General features: G+C 60.1%; 1 protein-coding gene and 1 long non-coding RNA gene across 3 annotated transcripts; one reads left to right on the forward strand and one right to left on the reverse strand.

Moving 5' to 3' along the window:
• Positions 1-2,178: 2,178 nt before the first annotated feature.
• LOC146751101 (uncharacterized) lies at positions 2,179-4,683 on the forward strand. Of its 2 annotated transcripts, none has more exons than XR_014941904.1 (3): positions 2,179-2,855; positions 3,838-4,389; positions 4,562-4,683. It is a non-coding gene; the product is annotated as an uncharacterized LOC146751101 (long non-coding RNA). The 2 variants fall into 2 exon arrangements; XR_014941905.1 differs by lacking the exon at positions 4,562-4,683 and having other exon boundaries at positions 2,188-2,855; positions 3,838-4,252; positions 4,359-4,399.
• On the reverse strand, positions 3,955-13,104 carry LOC107307410 (V-type proton ATPase subunit F). Its single transcript, XM_085535596.1, has 3 exons — positions 12,908-13,104; positions 8,488-8,736; positions 3,955-8,071 (listed from the first exon to the last, which is right to left on the reverse strand). The coding sequence occupies exons 1-2, from the start codon at positions 13,063-13,065 to the stop codon at positions 8,535-8,537; spliced, it is 360 nt and encodes a 119-aa protein (XP_085391722.1). The 5' UTR covers positions 13,066-13,104; the 3' UTR covers positions 3,955-8,071; positions 8,488-8,534.
• Between the last annotated feature and the right edge of the window lie 3,906 nt (positions 13,105-17,010).

Genomic DNA, 17,010 nt, shown 5'->3' on the forward strand with positions numbered 1-17,010 from the left:
TCCCCCCACCCCACTCTGTACCCCAAATCCAGGGTTCCCCATCCAACCCCATGCCCCATATCTTGATGTCCCATCCGACTCCATGCCCCGTATCTTGGGGTCCCCATCCCCCCTGTACCTCAACGCAGGGACCCCCCACCCCACCCCGTACCCCAAATCCGGGGGTCCCCACCCCACCCTGTGCCCCACAACAGCCCACCCCCCTGTCGCCCTGTGCCGCTGTCACCGCTGCCCCCAGAGCCACCACTGCAGGTGTGTCATGGGGGGGACATGGGGGGGACATGGGGACAATGGGGACATGGGGACAGTGGGGACATGGGGGGGACTGGGATATAGGGACACTGGGGTTGGAGACATGGGGACATTGGGGACAATGGGGACAATGGGGTTGGGGACACTGGGAATGGGAACAATGGGGACAGTGGGGCTGGAGGCATGGGGACATTGGGGACAATGGGGTTGGGGATTGGGGACACTGGGGACATTGGGGTTGGGGACAATGGGGACAGTGGGGACAATGGGGTTGGGGGATAATGGGGACATAGGGGATACCAAATAGGGACACTGGGGACAGTGGGGACATTGGGGTTGGAGACATGGGGACACTGGGGACAGTGGGGACATAGGGGACACCATATAGGGACACTGGGGACAATGGGGTTGGGGACACTGGGAATGGGGACAATGGGGACAATGGGGACAATGGGGTTGGGGACAGTGGGATATGGGGACACTGGGGACACTGGGGACAATGGGGTTGGGGGACTGGGGACAGTGGGGACATTGGGGTTGGGGACAATGGGGACATTGGAGACAATGGGGTTGGGGATAATGGGGACATTGGGGACAATGGGGACAATGGGGTTGGGGATTGGGGACATAGGGGACACCAAATAGGGACACTGGGGACAATGGGGTTGGGGACACTGGGATATGGGGACAATGGGGACAATGGGGTTGGGGATTGGGGACAGTGGGGACACTGGGGACAATGGGGTTGGGGACACTGGGAATGGGGACAATGGGGACAATGGGGTTGGGGATTGGGGACAGTGGGGACACTGGGGACAATGGGGTTGGGGACACTGGGATATGGGGACAATGGGGACAATGGGGTTGGGGACACTGGGATATGGGGACATTGGGGACAGTGGGGTTGGAGACATGGAGACATTGGGGATAATGGGGACATGGGGTACACTGAATAGGGAGACTGGGGACATTGGGGTTGGAGACAATGGGGACATTGGGGACAATGGGGACACCAAATAGGGACACTGGGGATGGGGACAGTGGGGACATTGGGAATGGGGGCTTTGGGGAGGGGGGTGTGTTGGGGACGTGGGGGATATCGGTGACATCGGGGGGCGGGGACAATGGGGTGGGGACAATGGGAATGGGGACATTGGAATGGGGACGTTGGAATGGGGACGTTGGGGACCTTGGGTATGGGGACAATGGTGATGGGACAGTGGGGATTGGGGGACATGGGGATGGGGACATTGGGGCCAATGGGGGGTGGGGACAAGGGGTGACATGGGGAGATGGGGACAGTGGGGATGGGGACATTGGGGCCAATGGGAGACAGGGACAGTGGGGACAGGGGACACTGGGGATGGGGGACATGGAGAACATTGGGGACAATGGGGACAGGACAGTGGGAATGGGGACAGTGGGGACAATGGGGATTGGTGACATGGGGACATTGGGGCCATGGAGGCCATTGTGACTAATGGGAGATGGGGACGGGGGACACTGGGGACAATGGGGCGGGGAGCTGGGTATCATGGTTGGGGGGGGGGAAGGGGCGATGGGGACGGGGACAGGAGGGGTGGGGGGGCCCGGAGCGGTGCCCCCATATCACAGTGTCCCCATATCGCATTGCCCCATATCACAGTGTCCCCATATCACAGTGTCCCCATATCACAATGCCCCCATATCACAGTGCCCCCATATCACAATGCCCCCATATCACAGTGTCCCCATATCACAGTGTCCCCATATCACAGTGCCCCCATATCGCAGTGTCCCCATATCACAATGTCCCCATATCACAGTGCCCCCATATCACAATGCCCCCATATCACAATGCCCCCATATCACAGTGCCCCCATATCACAGTGTCCCCATATCACAGTGCCCCCATATCACAGTGCCCCCATATCAGAGTGTCCCCATATCACAATGTCCCATATCACAGTGTCCCCATATCGCATTGCCCCATATCACAATGTCCCCATATCACAATGTCCCCATATCACAATGTCCCCATATCACAATGCCCCCATATCACAGTGCCCCCATATCACAGTGTCCCCATATCACAGTGTCCCCATATCACAATGTCCCCATATCACAATGTCCCCATATCACAATGTCCCCATATCACAATGCCCCATATCACAGTGTCCCCATATCACAGTGCCCCCATATCACAGTGCCCCCATATCACAGTGTCCCCATATCACAGTGTCCCCATATCACAATGCCCCCATATCACAATGTCCCCATATCACAATGCCCCCATATCACAGTGTCCCCATATCACAGTTTCCCCATATCACAGTGTCCCCATATCACAGTTTCCCCATATCACAGTGCCCCCATATCACAGTGCCCCCATATCACAGTGTCCCCATATCACAATGCCCCCATATCACAGTGCCCCCATATCACAGTGTCCTCATATCACAGTGTCCCCCCATATCACAGTGTCCCCCCATATCACACTGACCCCCCCGTCCCGTAGCCCCCCGTTCCGTCCCCTGCCGTGTTGGTCCCGTAGCGACGCTGCGGCGGCGCCTGGATGAGGAACGTGTGGAGCGGAGGCGGGGGCTGCGCTGCCGGGGGGAGAGGTAACCACGGGGGGGGGGCACAGTTACGTGCCTCATTGGGGTCCCCCCCACCCCCCTTTTCCCCCCCCATATCCCCTCCCCCCCTTTCCCCCCCCGTATCCAACCCCCCCCCCCCCCCCTTTCGGCGCCCCCTCCCCACTTCCCCATCCCCTCTCAATGTCCCCATCCCGTGCCCCCCCCCAGGTCCCCCATCCCTCTTCTTGTCCCCTCCTCACATCCCCCCCCCGCCCCCCCCCGTGCCCCGACCCCCTCCCTACGCCCCGCCCCCAACCCCTCCCCTAATTCCCCATCCCCCCCGTGCCCCCCCAACGTCCCTACCGCCTCCATGCCGCCCCCCACCCGTGTCCCCCCTCCCCCCCCATTCCGTCCCCCCCCCGTGTCCCCCTCTGTATCCCCACGTCCCCATCCCCACCCTATGTCCCCATCCCCCCCCAATATCCCCGCCCCCTCCGTGACCCCCCCCACACCAGCCCCTTTCTGCCCCCCCGACCCTCTGTGTCCCCACGTCCCCTCCACCCCCAACCCCCCGTGTCCCCCTGCCCCCCCCCACCCTCCACCCGTGTCCCCGTGTCCCCCTGTGTCCCCCCCCCTCCTCCTCACCTCCCCCCCCAGCCGTGTCCCCAGCCGTGTCCCCTCCTACCGTGTCCCCTCCCCCCTCCCCCCACCCCGTGTCCCCCTCCACGTCCCCACGCCCCCCGTGTCCCCCCTCCCCCCACTCGTGTCCCCTTCTGCGTCCCCCGCCCCACCCGTCCCCGTCTCTGTGTCCCCACGCCCCCCCCACGTTCCCCTTTATCACCCGTCCCCCCCCACACCCGTGTCCCTCCCTCCACCCGTGACCCCACGTCCCCCCCCCACTCGTGTCCCCCTCTGTCCCCATTCCCCCCCCCGCCCATTCCCCCCCTCTGTGTCCCCACGTCCCCCCCCGTGTCCCCCCCGTGTCCCCATATCCCCCCACCCACCCTCTGTCCCCATCCCCCCCCAGGAACACGCGGACGTTCCGGGCGCTGTTGGCCCCATCGCTGCCCCCCCCCCCGTGCCGGTGATTGACGGATCGATGGATGGATCGATTGATCGATGGATGGATTGATGGATCGATGGATTGATTGACAGCTGCGTTTATTGGGGCCGGAGCTGCGGGACAATAAAACCCCACCCGAGGAGTGGGGGGGGGTGGGACACGGGGTCACGTGACAGCGCGACCGGGACACGCGAGACACGGCGACAACCGACACCAACCGGACACAACCGGACACAACCGGACACAGCCGGGACGGGGCGGAGTGGAGCTATGGGACAATAGGGGACAATAAAACTGCCCTATAGGGACAATAGAGCTGCCCTATGGGGACTATAGGGGACTATAGAGCTGCCCTATGGGGACTATAGGGGACAGCAGTGTGCCCTATGGGACAAACAGAGCTGCCGTATAGGGACAATAGGGGACAATAGAGCTGCCCTATGGGGACTATAGGGGACAACAGTGTGCCCTATGGGACAATAGAGCTGCCCTATGGGGACTATAGGGGACAGCAGTGTGCCCTATGGGGACAATAGGGGACAATAGAGCTGCCCTATGGGGACAATAGGGGACAATAGAGCTGCCCTATAGGGACTATAGAGCTGCCCTATGGGGATAATAGGGGACAATAGAGCTGCCCTATGGGGACAATAGGGGACAATAGAGCTGCCCTATGGGGACAATAGAGCTGCCCTATGGGGACAATAGAGCTGCCCTATGGGGACTATAGGGGACAATAGAGCTGCCCTATGGGGACTATAGAGCTGCCCTATGGGGACTATAGGGGACAATAGAGCTGCCCTATGGGGACTATAGAGCTGCCCTATGGGGACTATAGGGGACAATAGAGCTGCCCTATGGGGACTATAGAGCTGCCCTATGGGGACTATAGGGGACAATAGAGCTGCCCTATGGGGACTATAGAGCTGCCCTATGGGGACTATAGGGGACAATAGAGCTGCCCTATGGGGACAATAGAGCTGCCCTATGGGGATAATAGGGGACAATAGAGCTGCCCTATGGGGACAATAGGGGGACATCAGTGCTGCCCTATGGGGACACCAGCACTGCCCTCTAGGGACATGGGGACACCAGTGCTGCCCTATGGGGACATCAGTGCTGCCCTATGGGGACGTCAGCACTGCCCTATAGGAATATGGGGTCATTAATGCTTCCCTAGGGAGACACCAGTGCTGCCCTATGGGGACATAGGGACATCAGTGCTGCCCTATGGGGACAACAATGCTTCTCTATGGGGACACCAGCACTGCCCTATGGGGACACGGGGACACCAGTGCTGCTCTATAGGGACATCAGCGCTGCCCTATGGGGACATGGGGACATCAGTGCTGCCCTATAGGGACATCAGCGCTGCCCTATGGGGACATGGGGACATCAGTGCTGCCCTATAGGGACATCAGCGCTGCCCTATGGGGACATCATGGGGACATGAGTGCTGCCCTATGGGGACACCAGTGCTGCCCTATGGGGACATCATGGGGACACCAGTGCTGCCCTATGGGGACACCAGTGCTGCCCTATGGGGACATCATGGGGACATCAGTGCTGTCCTATGGGGACACCAGTGCTGCCCTATGGGGACATCATGGGGACACCAGTGCTGCCCTATGGGGACATCATGGGGACACCAGTGCTGCCCTATGGGGACATCATGGGGACACCAGTGCTGCCCTATGGGGACTCGGGGACATCAGTGCTGCCCTATGGGGACACCAGTGCTGCCCTATGGGGACATCAGTGCTGCCCTATGGGGACATGGGGACACCAGTGCTACCCTATGGGGACATTATGGGGACATCAGTGCTACCCTATGGGGACATTATGGGGAACGTGGTACTTCCCTATGGGGACACTGCGGTGACAATGAGACAGCAGCACTTCCCTATGGGGACGTGGGGCCAGCAATGCTTCCCTATGGGGTCGCTAGTACTTCCTTATGGGAACAGCACTTCCCTATAGGGACATGGGGACAGCAGCACTTCCTTATGGGGACACTGGGGCACCAGTACTTCCCCCTATGGGGACACCAATACTTTCCTATGGGGACATGAGGACACTGACACTTCCCTATGGGGACATGGGGACACAACAGCTCCCTATGGGACATGGGGACACCAACAGCTCCCTATGGGGACATGGGGACACCAACAGCTCCCTACGGGACATGGGGACACCAACAGCTCCCTATGGGACATGGGGACACAACAGCTCCCTATGGGACATGGGGACACTGACACTTCCCTATAGGGACATGGGGACACAACAGCTCCCTATGGGACATGGGGACACTGACAGCTCCCTATGGGACATGGGGACACAACAGCTCCCTATGGGGACATGGGGACACCGGCAGCTCCCTATGGGACATGGGGACACTGACACTTCCCTATAGGGACATGGGGACACCAACAGCTCCCTATGGGACATGGGGACACAACAGCTCCCTATGGGACATGGGGACACCAACAGCTCCCTATGGGGACACAACAGCTCCCTATGGGGACACGGGGACACAACAGCTCCCTATGGGGACATGGGGACACCAACAGCTCCCTATGGGACATGGGGACACCAACAGCTCCCTATGGGGACATGGGGACACCAACAGCTCCCTATGGGACATGGGGACACCAACAGCTCCCTATGGGACATGGGGACACCAACAGCTCCCTATGGGACATGGGGACACCAACAGCTCCCTATGGGACATGGGGACACCAATAGCTCCCTATGGGGACACGGTTCCAACACGGTTCCAACACACACAGCTCCAACACGGCCCATCCGTCAGCACTCCATGTTTCCTGCTGTGCTTCCATCAGGCAGAGGGGACCCCCCCCCCATCCCCCCTTCTTAAGGGCGCCATGCCCCCCTATAGCAGTGCCCCCCATTGCAGTGCTCCCATCACAGTGCTCCCTATCTCAGCCCCCCCATCGCAAGTGCTCCCTATCACTGTGTCCCCCCTAATGCAGTCCCCCTGTAACTGTGCCCCCCTATCACAGCCCCCCTATAGCAGTGCCCCCTATAGCAACCCCTATATCGCAGTGTCCCCCTATCACAGCCCCCCATATTGCAGTGCCCCCTATTGCAGTGCCCCATATCGCAGCCCCTATCATAGCCCCTATGGCAGCCCCATATTGCAGTGCCCCCCATCTGTGTGCCCCCTATTGCAGCCCCTGTATCGCAGTGTCCCCTATTGCAGCCCCCTATAGCAATGCCCCATACTGCAGCCCCTGTATCTCAGTGCCCCCCTATTGCAGTGCTCGTATGGGTGCCCCCATATTGCAGCCCCATATCACAGCCCCCCTATTGCAGTGCCCCTATAGCAGTGCCCCATATCGCAGTGTCCCATTTTGCAGCCCCCTATTGTATTGTCCCCTATTGCAGCCCCCTATAGCAGCCCCTATGGGTGCCCCCATATCGCAGTGCCCCATATCACAGTGCCCCATATCGCAGTGTCCCATTTTGCAGCCCCCTATTGTATTGTCCCCTATTGCAGCCCCCCTATAGCAGCCCCTATGGGTGCCCCCCATCTTGCAGTGTCCCCTATAGCAGCCCCTCTGGGTGCCCCCATATAGCAGCCCCCTATAGCAGCCCCTATGGGTGCCCCCATATTGCAGCCCCTGTATCACAGTGCCCCATATTGCAGTGTCCCCTATAGCAGCCCCCCTATAGCAGCCCGTATGGGTGCCCCCATATCGCAGTGTCCCATTTTGCAGCCCCCTTTAGCAGCCCCCTATATGGGTGCCCCCCATATTGCAGTGTCCCCTATTGCAGCCCCCTATAGCAGCCCGTATGGGTGCCCCCCATATTGCAGCCCCCTATAGCAGCCCGTATGGGTGCTCCCATATCACAGCCCCTGTATTGCAGTGCCCCATATCGCAGTGTCCCATTTTGCAGCCCCCTATAGCAGCCCCTATGGGTGCCCCCATATTGCAGCCCCTGTATCACAGTGCCCCATATCGCAGTGTCCCCTATAGCAGCCCCTCTGGGTGCCCCCGATATCGCAGTGCCCCCTATAGCAGCCCCTCTGGGTGCCCCCATATGTCAGCCCCCTATAGCAGTGCCCCTATGGGTGCCCCCCATATTGCAGTCCCCTATAGCAGCCCCTCTGGGTGCCCCCATATCACAGCCCCTGTATTGCAGAGCCCCATATCGCAGTGTCCCATTTATCAGCCCCCTATAGCAGCCCCTATGGGTATCCCCATATGTCAGCCCCCTATCGCAGCCCCCATAGGTGCCCCCATATCACAGCCCCTGTATTGCAGAGCCCCATATCGCAGTGTCCCCTATAGCAGCCCCCTATAGAAGCCCGTATGGGTGCCCCCATATCGCAGCCCCATACCACAGCCCCCCTATTGCAGTGCCCCATATCGCAGTGTCCCATTTTGCAGCCCCCTATTGCAGCCCCCCTATAGCAGCCCCTATGGGTGCCCCCCATATTGCAGTGTCCCCTATAGCAGCCCCTATGGGTGCCCCCCATATCGCAGTGTCCCCTATAGCAGCCCCTATGGGTGCCCCCCATATCGCAGTGCCCCATATCACAGTGCCCCATATCGCAGTGTCCCATTTTGCAGCCCCCTATTGTATTGTCCCCTATAGCAGCCCCCTATATGGGTGCCCCCATGTCAGCCCCCTATCTATCGCAGGTCGTCGGCGGTGAACATGCCCCTGGCGCGGCGCAGCACCGAGTCCCGCGCGGCGTCGTACGGATGCTCCTTGGAGGGGATCTCGAGCACGGCGGGCAGCGAGCGCGTGTGGGCCTCCACTGCATGGCGGATCAGCTCCGCCACACACTGATTGATCAGGATGATCCCGATGTCATCGCGGCTCAGGAAGCTCCTGGGGGGGAAAGGGGGGTAAGGGGGGGGAACAGGGAACACAATGGGGATGTGGGGTGGGTTAAGGGGCTGTGGGGGTAAGGGGGGATGTGGGGTTGGGTAAAGGGGCTGTGGGGTTAAGGGGGGGCTGTGGGGTTAAGGGGGGATGTGGGGTTGGTTAAAGGGGCTGTGGGGTTGGTTAAAGGGGGCTGTGGGGTTAAGGGGAGGTTTGTGGGGTTGGTTAAAGGGGCTGTGGGGTTAAGGGGGGCTGTGGGGTTGGTTAAAGGGGCTGTGGGGTTAAGGGGGGATGTGGGGTTGGTTAAAGGGGCTGTGGGGTTAAGGGGGGATGTGGGGTTGGTTAAAGGGGCTGTGGGGTTAAGGGGGGGCTGTGGGGTTAAGGGGGGATGTGGGATTGGCTAAAGGGGCTGTGGGGTTGGTTAAGGAGGCTGTGGGGTTAAGGGGGGGCTGTGGGGTTAAGGGGGGATGTGGGATTGGCTAAAGGGGGGCTGTGGGGTTGGTTAAAGGGGGGCTGTGGGGTTAAGGGGGAGATGTGTGGTTGGTTAAAGGGGCTGTGGGGTTAAGGGGGGATGTGGGGTTGGTTAAAGGGGCTGTGGGGTTAAGGGGAGGTTTGTGGGGTTGGTTAAAGGGGCTGTGGGGTTAAGGGGGAGATGTGGGGTTGGTTAAAGGGGCTGTGGGGTTAAGGGGGAGATGTGGGGTTGGTTAAAGGGGCTGTGGGGTTAAGGGGGGCTGTGGGGTTGGTTAAAGGGGGCTGTGGGGTTAAGGGGGGCTGTGGGGTTGGTTAAAGGGGCTGTGGGGTTAAGGGGGGGCTGTGAGGTTAAGGGGGGATGTGGGGTTGGTTAAAGGGGCTGTGGGGTTGGTTAAAGGGGGCTGTGGGGTTAAGGGGAGGTTTGTGGGGTTGGTTAAAGGGGCTGTGGGGTTAAGGGGGGCTGTGGGGTTGGTTAAAGGGGCTGTGGGGTTAAGGGGGGATGTGGGGTTGGTTAAAGGGGCTGTGGGGTTAAGGGGGGATGTGGGGTTGGTTAAAGGGGCTGTGGGGTTAAGGGGGGGCTGTGGGGTTAAGGGGGGATGTGGGATTGGCTAAAGGGGCTGTGGGGTTGGTTAAGGAGGCTGTGGGGTTAAGGGGGGGCTGTGGGGTTAAGGGGGGATGTGGGATTGGCTAAAGGGGGGCTGTGGGGTTGGTTAAAGGGGGGCTGTGGGGTTAAGGGGGAGATGTGTGGTTGGTTAAAGGGGCTGTGGGGTTAAGGGGGGATGTGGGGTTGGTTAGGGGGTCTGTGGGGTTGGTTAAGGGGAGGCTGTGACGTTGGTTAAAGGGTCTGTGGGGTTAATGGGAGGCTGTGGGGGTTGGTTAATGTTGGTTAAGGGGGGGGCTGTGGGGTTGATTAAGGGGGGGGCTGTGGAGTTAAGGGGGCTGTGGGGTTCATTAAGGAGGGGCTGTGGGGTTGGTTAAAGGGTCTGTAGGGTTAAGGGGGGGTGGTCTGTGGCGTTCGTTAAGGGGAGGCTGTGGGGTTAAGGGGGGGCTGTGGGGTTGGTTAAGGGGAGGCTGTGGGGTTAAGGGGGGCTATGGGGTTAAGGGGGGGCTGTGGGGTTGGTTAAGGGGGGTCTGTGGGGTTAAGGGGGGGCTGTAGGATTGAGTCTGTGGAGTTGGTTAATGAGGTCTGTGGGGTTGGTTAAGGGGGGGGATGCGACCTCTCCCCCCCCAACTATGGGGATCCCATCCCAAACCCCGACCCCAAATGCCCCCTATCCCCCCCCCCCCATAACTATGTGGGTTCCACCCCAATCCCAGCCCCCAAACCCTCCCCCCCAGCACAACCGCGACCCCAATGTCCTCCTGACCTCAATGTCCTTGTGGGGGGGGGGGGGGGAGGTTATGGAACTCTATGAGGAACAGCAGGACCCCCCCATCCCATAGGCGCCATGGACCCCCCTTGTAACCCCCCACTTGTATCCTCCTACGGACCTCCTTTGTACCCCCCCCATAGACCCCCCTTTTACCCTCCCATAGACCCCCTTGTACCCCCCCATGGACTCCCCCCCTGCACCCCCCCCATGGATCCCCCTTGTATCCCCCCATGGACCCCCCTTGTACCCCCCCATGGACCCCCCTTGTATCCCCCCAAAGACCCCCCTTGTACCCCCCCATAGACCCCCCTTATATCCCCCTATGGACCCCCTTGTTATCCCCCCTTGTACCCCCCCATAGATCCCCTTTGTACCCCCCCATAGACCCCCCTTGTACCCCCCCATAGACCCCCTTGTACCCCCCCATGGACCCCCTTGTAACCTCCCATAGACCCCCTTGTATCCCCCCCATGGACCCCCCCTTGTATCCCCCCGTGGACCCCCCCCCCTTGTACCCTCCTATGGACCCCCTTGTACCCCCCCCATAGACCCCACTTGTATCCCCCTATGGACCCCCCCTTGTGTTCCCCTTGTTCCCCCCCCATGGACCCCCTTGTAACCCCCCATAGACCCCCCTTGTACCCCCCCCCCATAGACCCCCTTGTATCCCCCCCATAGACCCCCCTTGTACCCCCCCATAGACCCCCTTGTACCCCCCCATGGACCCCCTTGTATCCCCCCCATGGACCCCCTTGTACCCCCCCATAGACCCCCTTGTACCCCCCCATAGACCCCCTTGTACCCCCCCCATAGACCCCCCTTGTACCCCCCCCCATGGACCCCCTTTGTAACCCTCCCCTTGTAACCCCCTATGGACCCCCCTTGTACCCCTCCCCCATGGACCCCCCTTGTACCCCCTATGGAACCCCCCATAGACCCCCCTTGTACCCCCCCCCATGGACCCCCTTTGTAACCCCCCCCTTGTACCCCCCCATAGACCCCCCTTGTATCCCCCCCATGGACCACCCCTTTGTATCCCCCCATGGACCCCCCTTGTAACCCCCCCCCACAGACCCCCTTGTAACCCCCCATAGACCCCCCTTGTATCCCCCCCATGGACCCCTTTGTATCCCCCTATAGACCCCCTTGTACCCCCCCCCATAGACCCCCTTGTACCCCCCCATAGACCCCCCTTGTACCCCCCCATAGACCCCCCTTGTACCCCCCCCCATGGACCCCCTTTGTAACCCCCCCCTTGTACCCCCCCATAGACCCCCCTTGTACCCCCCCATAGACCCCCTTGTACCCCACCATACACACCCCTTGTATCCCCCCCATGGACCCCTTTGTATCCCCCCATGGACCCCCTTGTAACCCCCCATAGACACCCCTTGTACCCCCCCCCATAGACCCCCTTGTATCCCCCCCATAGACCCCCCTTGTACCTCCCCCCATGGACCCCCCCCCTTGTATTCTTCTATGGACCCCCCCCTTGTACCCCCCCCATAGACCCCACTTGTATCCCCCTATGGACCCCCCCTTGTGTTCCCCTTGTATCCCCCCCATGGACCCCCCTTGTACCCCCCTATGGACCCCCTTGTAATCCCCCCATGGACCCCTTTTATCCCCCCAAGGACCCCCCTTGTAACCTCCCCCTTGTATCCCCCCATTGACCCCCCCGGACCCCCCCATGGACTCCCCTTGTACCCTCCTATGGACCCCCTTGTAACCCCCCATGGACCCCCTTATATCCCCCCATAGAACCCCTTGTAACCCCCCCCCATAGGCCCCCCTTGTATCCCCCCTATGGACCCCCCTTATACCCCACCCCTGTAGCCCCCCTTGTGCCCCCCCCCAAGGACCCCCCTTGTATTCCCCTATGGACCCCTTCGTATCCCCCCATGGACCCCCTTGTAACCCCCCATAGACCCCCCTTGTACCCCCCCCCATGGACCCCCTTTGTAACCCTCCCCTTGTAACCCCCTATGGACCCCCCTCGTACCCCTCCCCCATGGACCCCCCTTGTACCCCCTATGGAACCCCCCATAGACCCCCATTGTACCCCCCCCCATGGACCCCCTTTGTAACCCCCCCCTTGTATCCCCCCCATGGACCCCCCTTGTACCCATTATGGAACCCCCCATAGATCCCCCTTGTACCCCCCCTATGGACCCCCCTCCTACCCCCCCATGGACTCCCCTTGTAACCCCCCCTTGTATCCCCCCATAGACCCCCTTGTACCCCCATGTACCTCCCCCCTTGTACCCCCCCCCCACAGACCCCCCTTATATCCCCCCCCATTACCCCCCCCTCATTCCCACCCCCCCCCATACCGGAAGGTCTCCTCTATCTCTGCCACGCTGGTCTCCTTCTCCACCACGAGGAAGTTCGGTTTGCGCTGCGCGTTCATCTCCCCGACGCCGCCCAGCAGGAACCCGGTCACGGTGTCCTCGTCCCCCACCACGGCGATCAGCTTCCCCCGACCCGACATGGCGGCCCGCACAGCTCCCGCTTCCGGCTCTGAGCTCCCGCTTCCGCCTCCCCAATACTTCCGCTTCCGGTTTTGCGCTGAGCATGCGCACAGCGCACCACGCACGCACGGTTCTACCTCCGCTCACTGCAACGCGCCGCCGCCGTGTTGGCCACGCCCACAATGCGCGTGGCCACGCCCCATTCTCTTTTGGCCACGCCCCTTCTCTTTGACCACGCCCACAATGCGTGAGGCCACGCCCCCTCCTCTTATGGCCACACCCACAATGCGTGTGGCCACCCCCTCCTATGGCCACGCCCACAACGCGTGTGACCACGCCCACACTCTTTGGGCCACGCCCATAACGCGGCTGACCACGCCCTTACCTCTTTTGGCCACGCCCCCATCCAGCTCTGGCCACGCCCCTTTTCCTCCTCCTAGCGCGCATGCGCAGTGCGTCGTGTCCCACCCTCCTGCCTTTTTCTGCCCTTTTTCACCCCAAAACGCTCTCATGGTGCAGTGACTCCATAGGGACCCCCAGAGCCCCCCCAGAAACCCTCTATAGACCCCCTATGGATCCCCACAGCCCCCCAACCCCCACCCCCTCAATGCCCACAACTCCTCAGTGCAGTCCCACTGTTTTTATGGTCACCTTTTTTGCCCATTTTTGACCTTTTTCACCCCAAAACACCCTCAGGGCGAAGTGACACTATAGGGACCCCCAGATCCCACCCCAGAAACCCCCTATAGACCCCTATGGACCCCCATCCAACCCCCCCCCCCCCCAGTGCCCACAACTCCCACTGCAGTCCCACTGTTTTTATAGTCACCTTTTTTGCCCATTTTTGCCCTTTTTCACCCCAAAACACCCTCAGGGTTCAGTGACACTATAGGGACCCCCAGAGCCCACCCCAGAAACCCCCTATAGACCCTTATGGACCCCCCCCCCCCACCCCCCAGTGCCCACAACTCCCACTGCAGTCCCACTGCTTTTATTGTCCCTCTTTTTGCCCATTTTTGCCCTTTTTCACCCCAAAACGCTCTCAGGGCACAGTGACACCATAGTGACACCCAGAGCCCCCCCTGTAGACCCCTATAAAACCCCCTCCAGACCCTTTATTGGCCCTCCCCCTCCAGCCCCCTTCCTCAATGCCCACAACTCCCACTGCAGTCCAACTGCTTTTATTGTCCCTCTTTTTGCCCATTTTTGCCCTTTTTCACCCCAAAACACCCTCAGGGCGCAGTGACACTAGAGGGACCCTCAGAGCCCACCCCAGAAACCCCCTATAGACCCCTACGGACCCCCATCCAACCCCCCTTTACCCCCCCCAGTGCCCACAACTCCCACTGCAGTCCTACTGTTTTTATAGTCACCCTTTTTGCCCATTTTTGCCCTTTCTCACCCCAAAACACCCTCAGGGCGCAGTGACACTATAGGGACCCCCAGAGCCCACCCCAGAAACCCCCTATAGACCCTTATGGACCCCCCCACCCCCACCCCCCAGTGCCCACAGCTCCCACTGCAGTCCCACTATTTTTATGGTCACCTTTTTGCCCATTTTTGCCCTTTTTCAGCCCAAAACACCCTCAGGGCGCAGTGACTCCATAGGGACCCCCAGATCCCACCCCAGAAACCCCTTATAGACCCCTATGGACCCCCACCCTACCCTCCCCCCCCCCAGTGCCCACAGCTCCCACTGCAGTCCCACTATTTTTATGGTCACCTTTTTGCCCATTTTTGCCCTTTTTCACCCCAAAACGCTCTCAGGGCACAGCGACACCATAGTGACACCCAAAGCCCCCCCTGTAGACCCCTATGAAACCCCCTCCAGACCCTTTATTGGCCCTCCCCCTCCAGCCCCCTTCCTCAATGCCCACAACTCCCACTGCAGTCCCACTGTTTTTATAGTCACCTTTTTTGCCCATTTTTGCCCTTTTTCACCCCAAAACACCCTCAGGGCACAGTGACACTATAGGGACCCCCAGAGCCCCCCATAGGCCCCTGTGGACCCCTATGGACCCCCCCCACCTCAATGCCCACCACTCCCACTGCAGTTCCACTGTTTTTATAGTCACCTTTTTGCCCATTTTTGACCTTTTTCACCCCAAAACACCCTCAGGGCACAGTGACACTATAGGGACCCCCAGAGCCCACCCCAGAAACCCCCTATAGACCCTTATGGACCCCCCCCCCCCCAGTGCCCACAACTCCCACTGCAGTCCCACTGTTTTTATAGTCACCTTTTTTGCCCATTTTTGTCCTTTTTCACCCCAAAACGCTCTCAGGGCACAGTGACACCATAGTGACACCCAAAGCCCCCCCTGTAGACCCCTATGAAACCCCCTCCAGACCCTTTATTGGCCCTCCCCCTCCAGCCCCCTTCCTCAATGCCCACAACTCCTCAGTGTAGTCCCAGTGCTTTTATGGTCACCTTTTTTGCCCATTTTTGCCCTTTTTCAGCCCAAAACACCCTCAGGGCGCAGTGACACTATAGGGACCCCCAGAGCCCACCCCAGAAACCCCCTATAGACCCCTATGGACCCCCACCCTGCCCCCCCCCCCCCCCAGTGCCCACAACTCCCACTGCAGTCCCACTGTTTTTATAGTCACCTTTTTTGCCCAGTTTTGCCCTTTTTCACCCCAAAACGCTCTCAGGGCACAGTGACACCATAGTGACACCCAAAGCCCCCCCTGTAGACCCCTATAAAACCCCCTCCAGACCCTTTATTGGCCCTCCCCCTCCAGCCCCCTTCCTCAATGCCCACAACTCCCACTGCAGTCCCACTGCTTTTATTGTCCCTCTTTTTGCCCATTTTTGCCCTTTTTCAGCCCAAAACACCCTCAGGGCACAGTGACACTATAGGGACCCCCAGATCCCACCCCAGAAACCCCCTATAGACCCCTACGGACCCCCATCCAACCCCCCCTTCCCCCCCCCAGTGCCCACAACTCCCACTGCAGTCCCACTGCTTTTATTGTTCCTCTTTTTGCCCATTCTTGCCCTTTTTCACCCCAAAACGCTCTCAGGGCACAGCGACACCACAGTGACACCCAAAGCCCCCCCTGTAGACCCCTATGAAACCCCCTCCAGACCCTTTATTGGCCCTCCCCCTCCAGCCCCCTTCCTCAATGCCCACAACTCCCACTGCAGTCCCAGTGCTTTTATTGTCCCTCTTTTTGCCCATTTTTGCCCTTTTTCACCCCAAAACACCCTCAGGGTGCAGTGACACTATAGGGACCCCCAGAGCCCACCCCAGAAACCCCCTATAGACCCCTACGGACCCCCATGGACCCCCCCCACCTCAATGTCCACAACTCCCACTGCAGTCCCACTGTTTTTATGGTCACCTTTTTGCCCATTCTTGCTTTTTTTCACCCCAAAACGCTCTCAGGGCACAGCGACACCATAGTGACACCCAAAGCCCCCCCTGTAGACCCCTATGAAACCCCCTCCCGACCCTTTATTGGCCCTCCCCCTCCAGCCCCCTTCCTCAATGCCCACAACTCCCACTGCAGTCCCACTGCTTTTATTGTCCCTCTTTTTGCCCATTTTTGACCTTTTTCACCCCAAAACGCTCTCAGGGCACAGTGACACTATAGGAACCCTCAGAGCCCCCCATAGGCCCCTGTGGACCCCTATGGACCCCCCCCACCTCAATGCCCACAACTCCCACTGCAGTCCCACTGTTTTTATGGTCACCTTTTTTGCCCTTTTTTGCCCTTTTTCAGCCCAAAACACCCTCAGGGTGCAGTGACACTAGAGGGACCCCCAGATCCCACCCCAGAAACCCCCTATAGACCCCTACTGACCCCCATCCAACTGCCCCCCTCCCCCCCCCCCCCCCCCGAGTGCCCACAACTCCCACTGCAGTCCCACTGTTTTTATAGTCACCCTTTTTGCCCATTTTTGCCCTTTCTCACCCCAAAACACCCTCAGGGTTCAGTGACACTATAGGGACCCCCCA

Source organism: Coturnix japonica, unplaced genomic scaffold (assembly GCF_054131305.1).
Source record: "Coturnix japonica strain WE unplaced genomic scaffold, WE-NBRP24 Scf138, whole genome shotgun sequence".
In the NCBI taxonomy this organism is placed as follows: domain Eukaryota; kingdom Metazoa; phylum Chordata; class Aves; order Galliformes; family Phasianidae; genus Coturnix; species Coturnix japonica.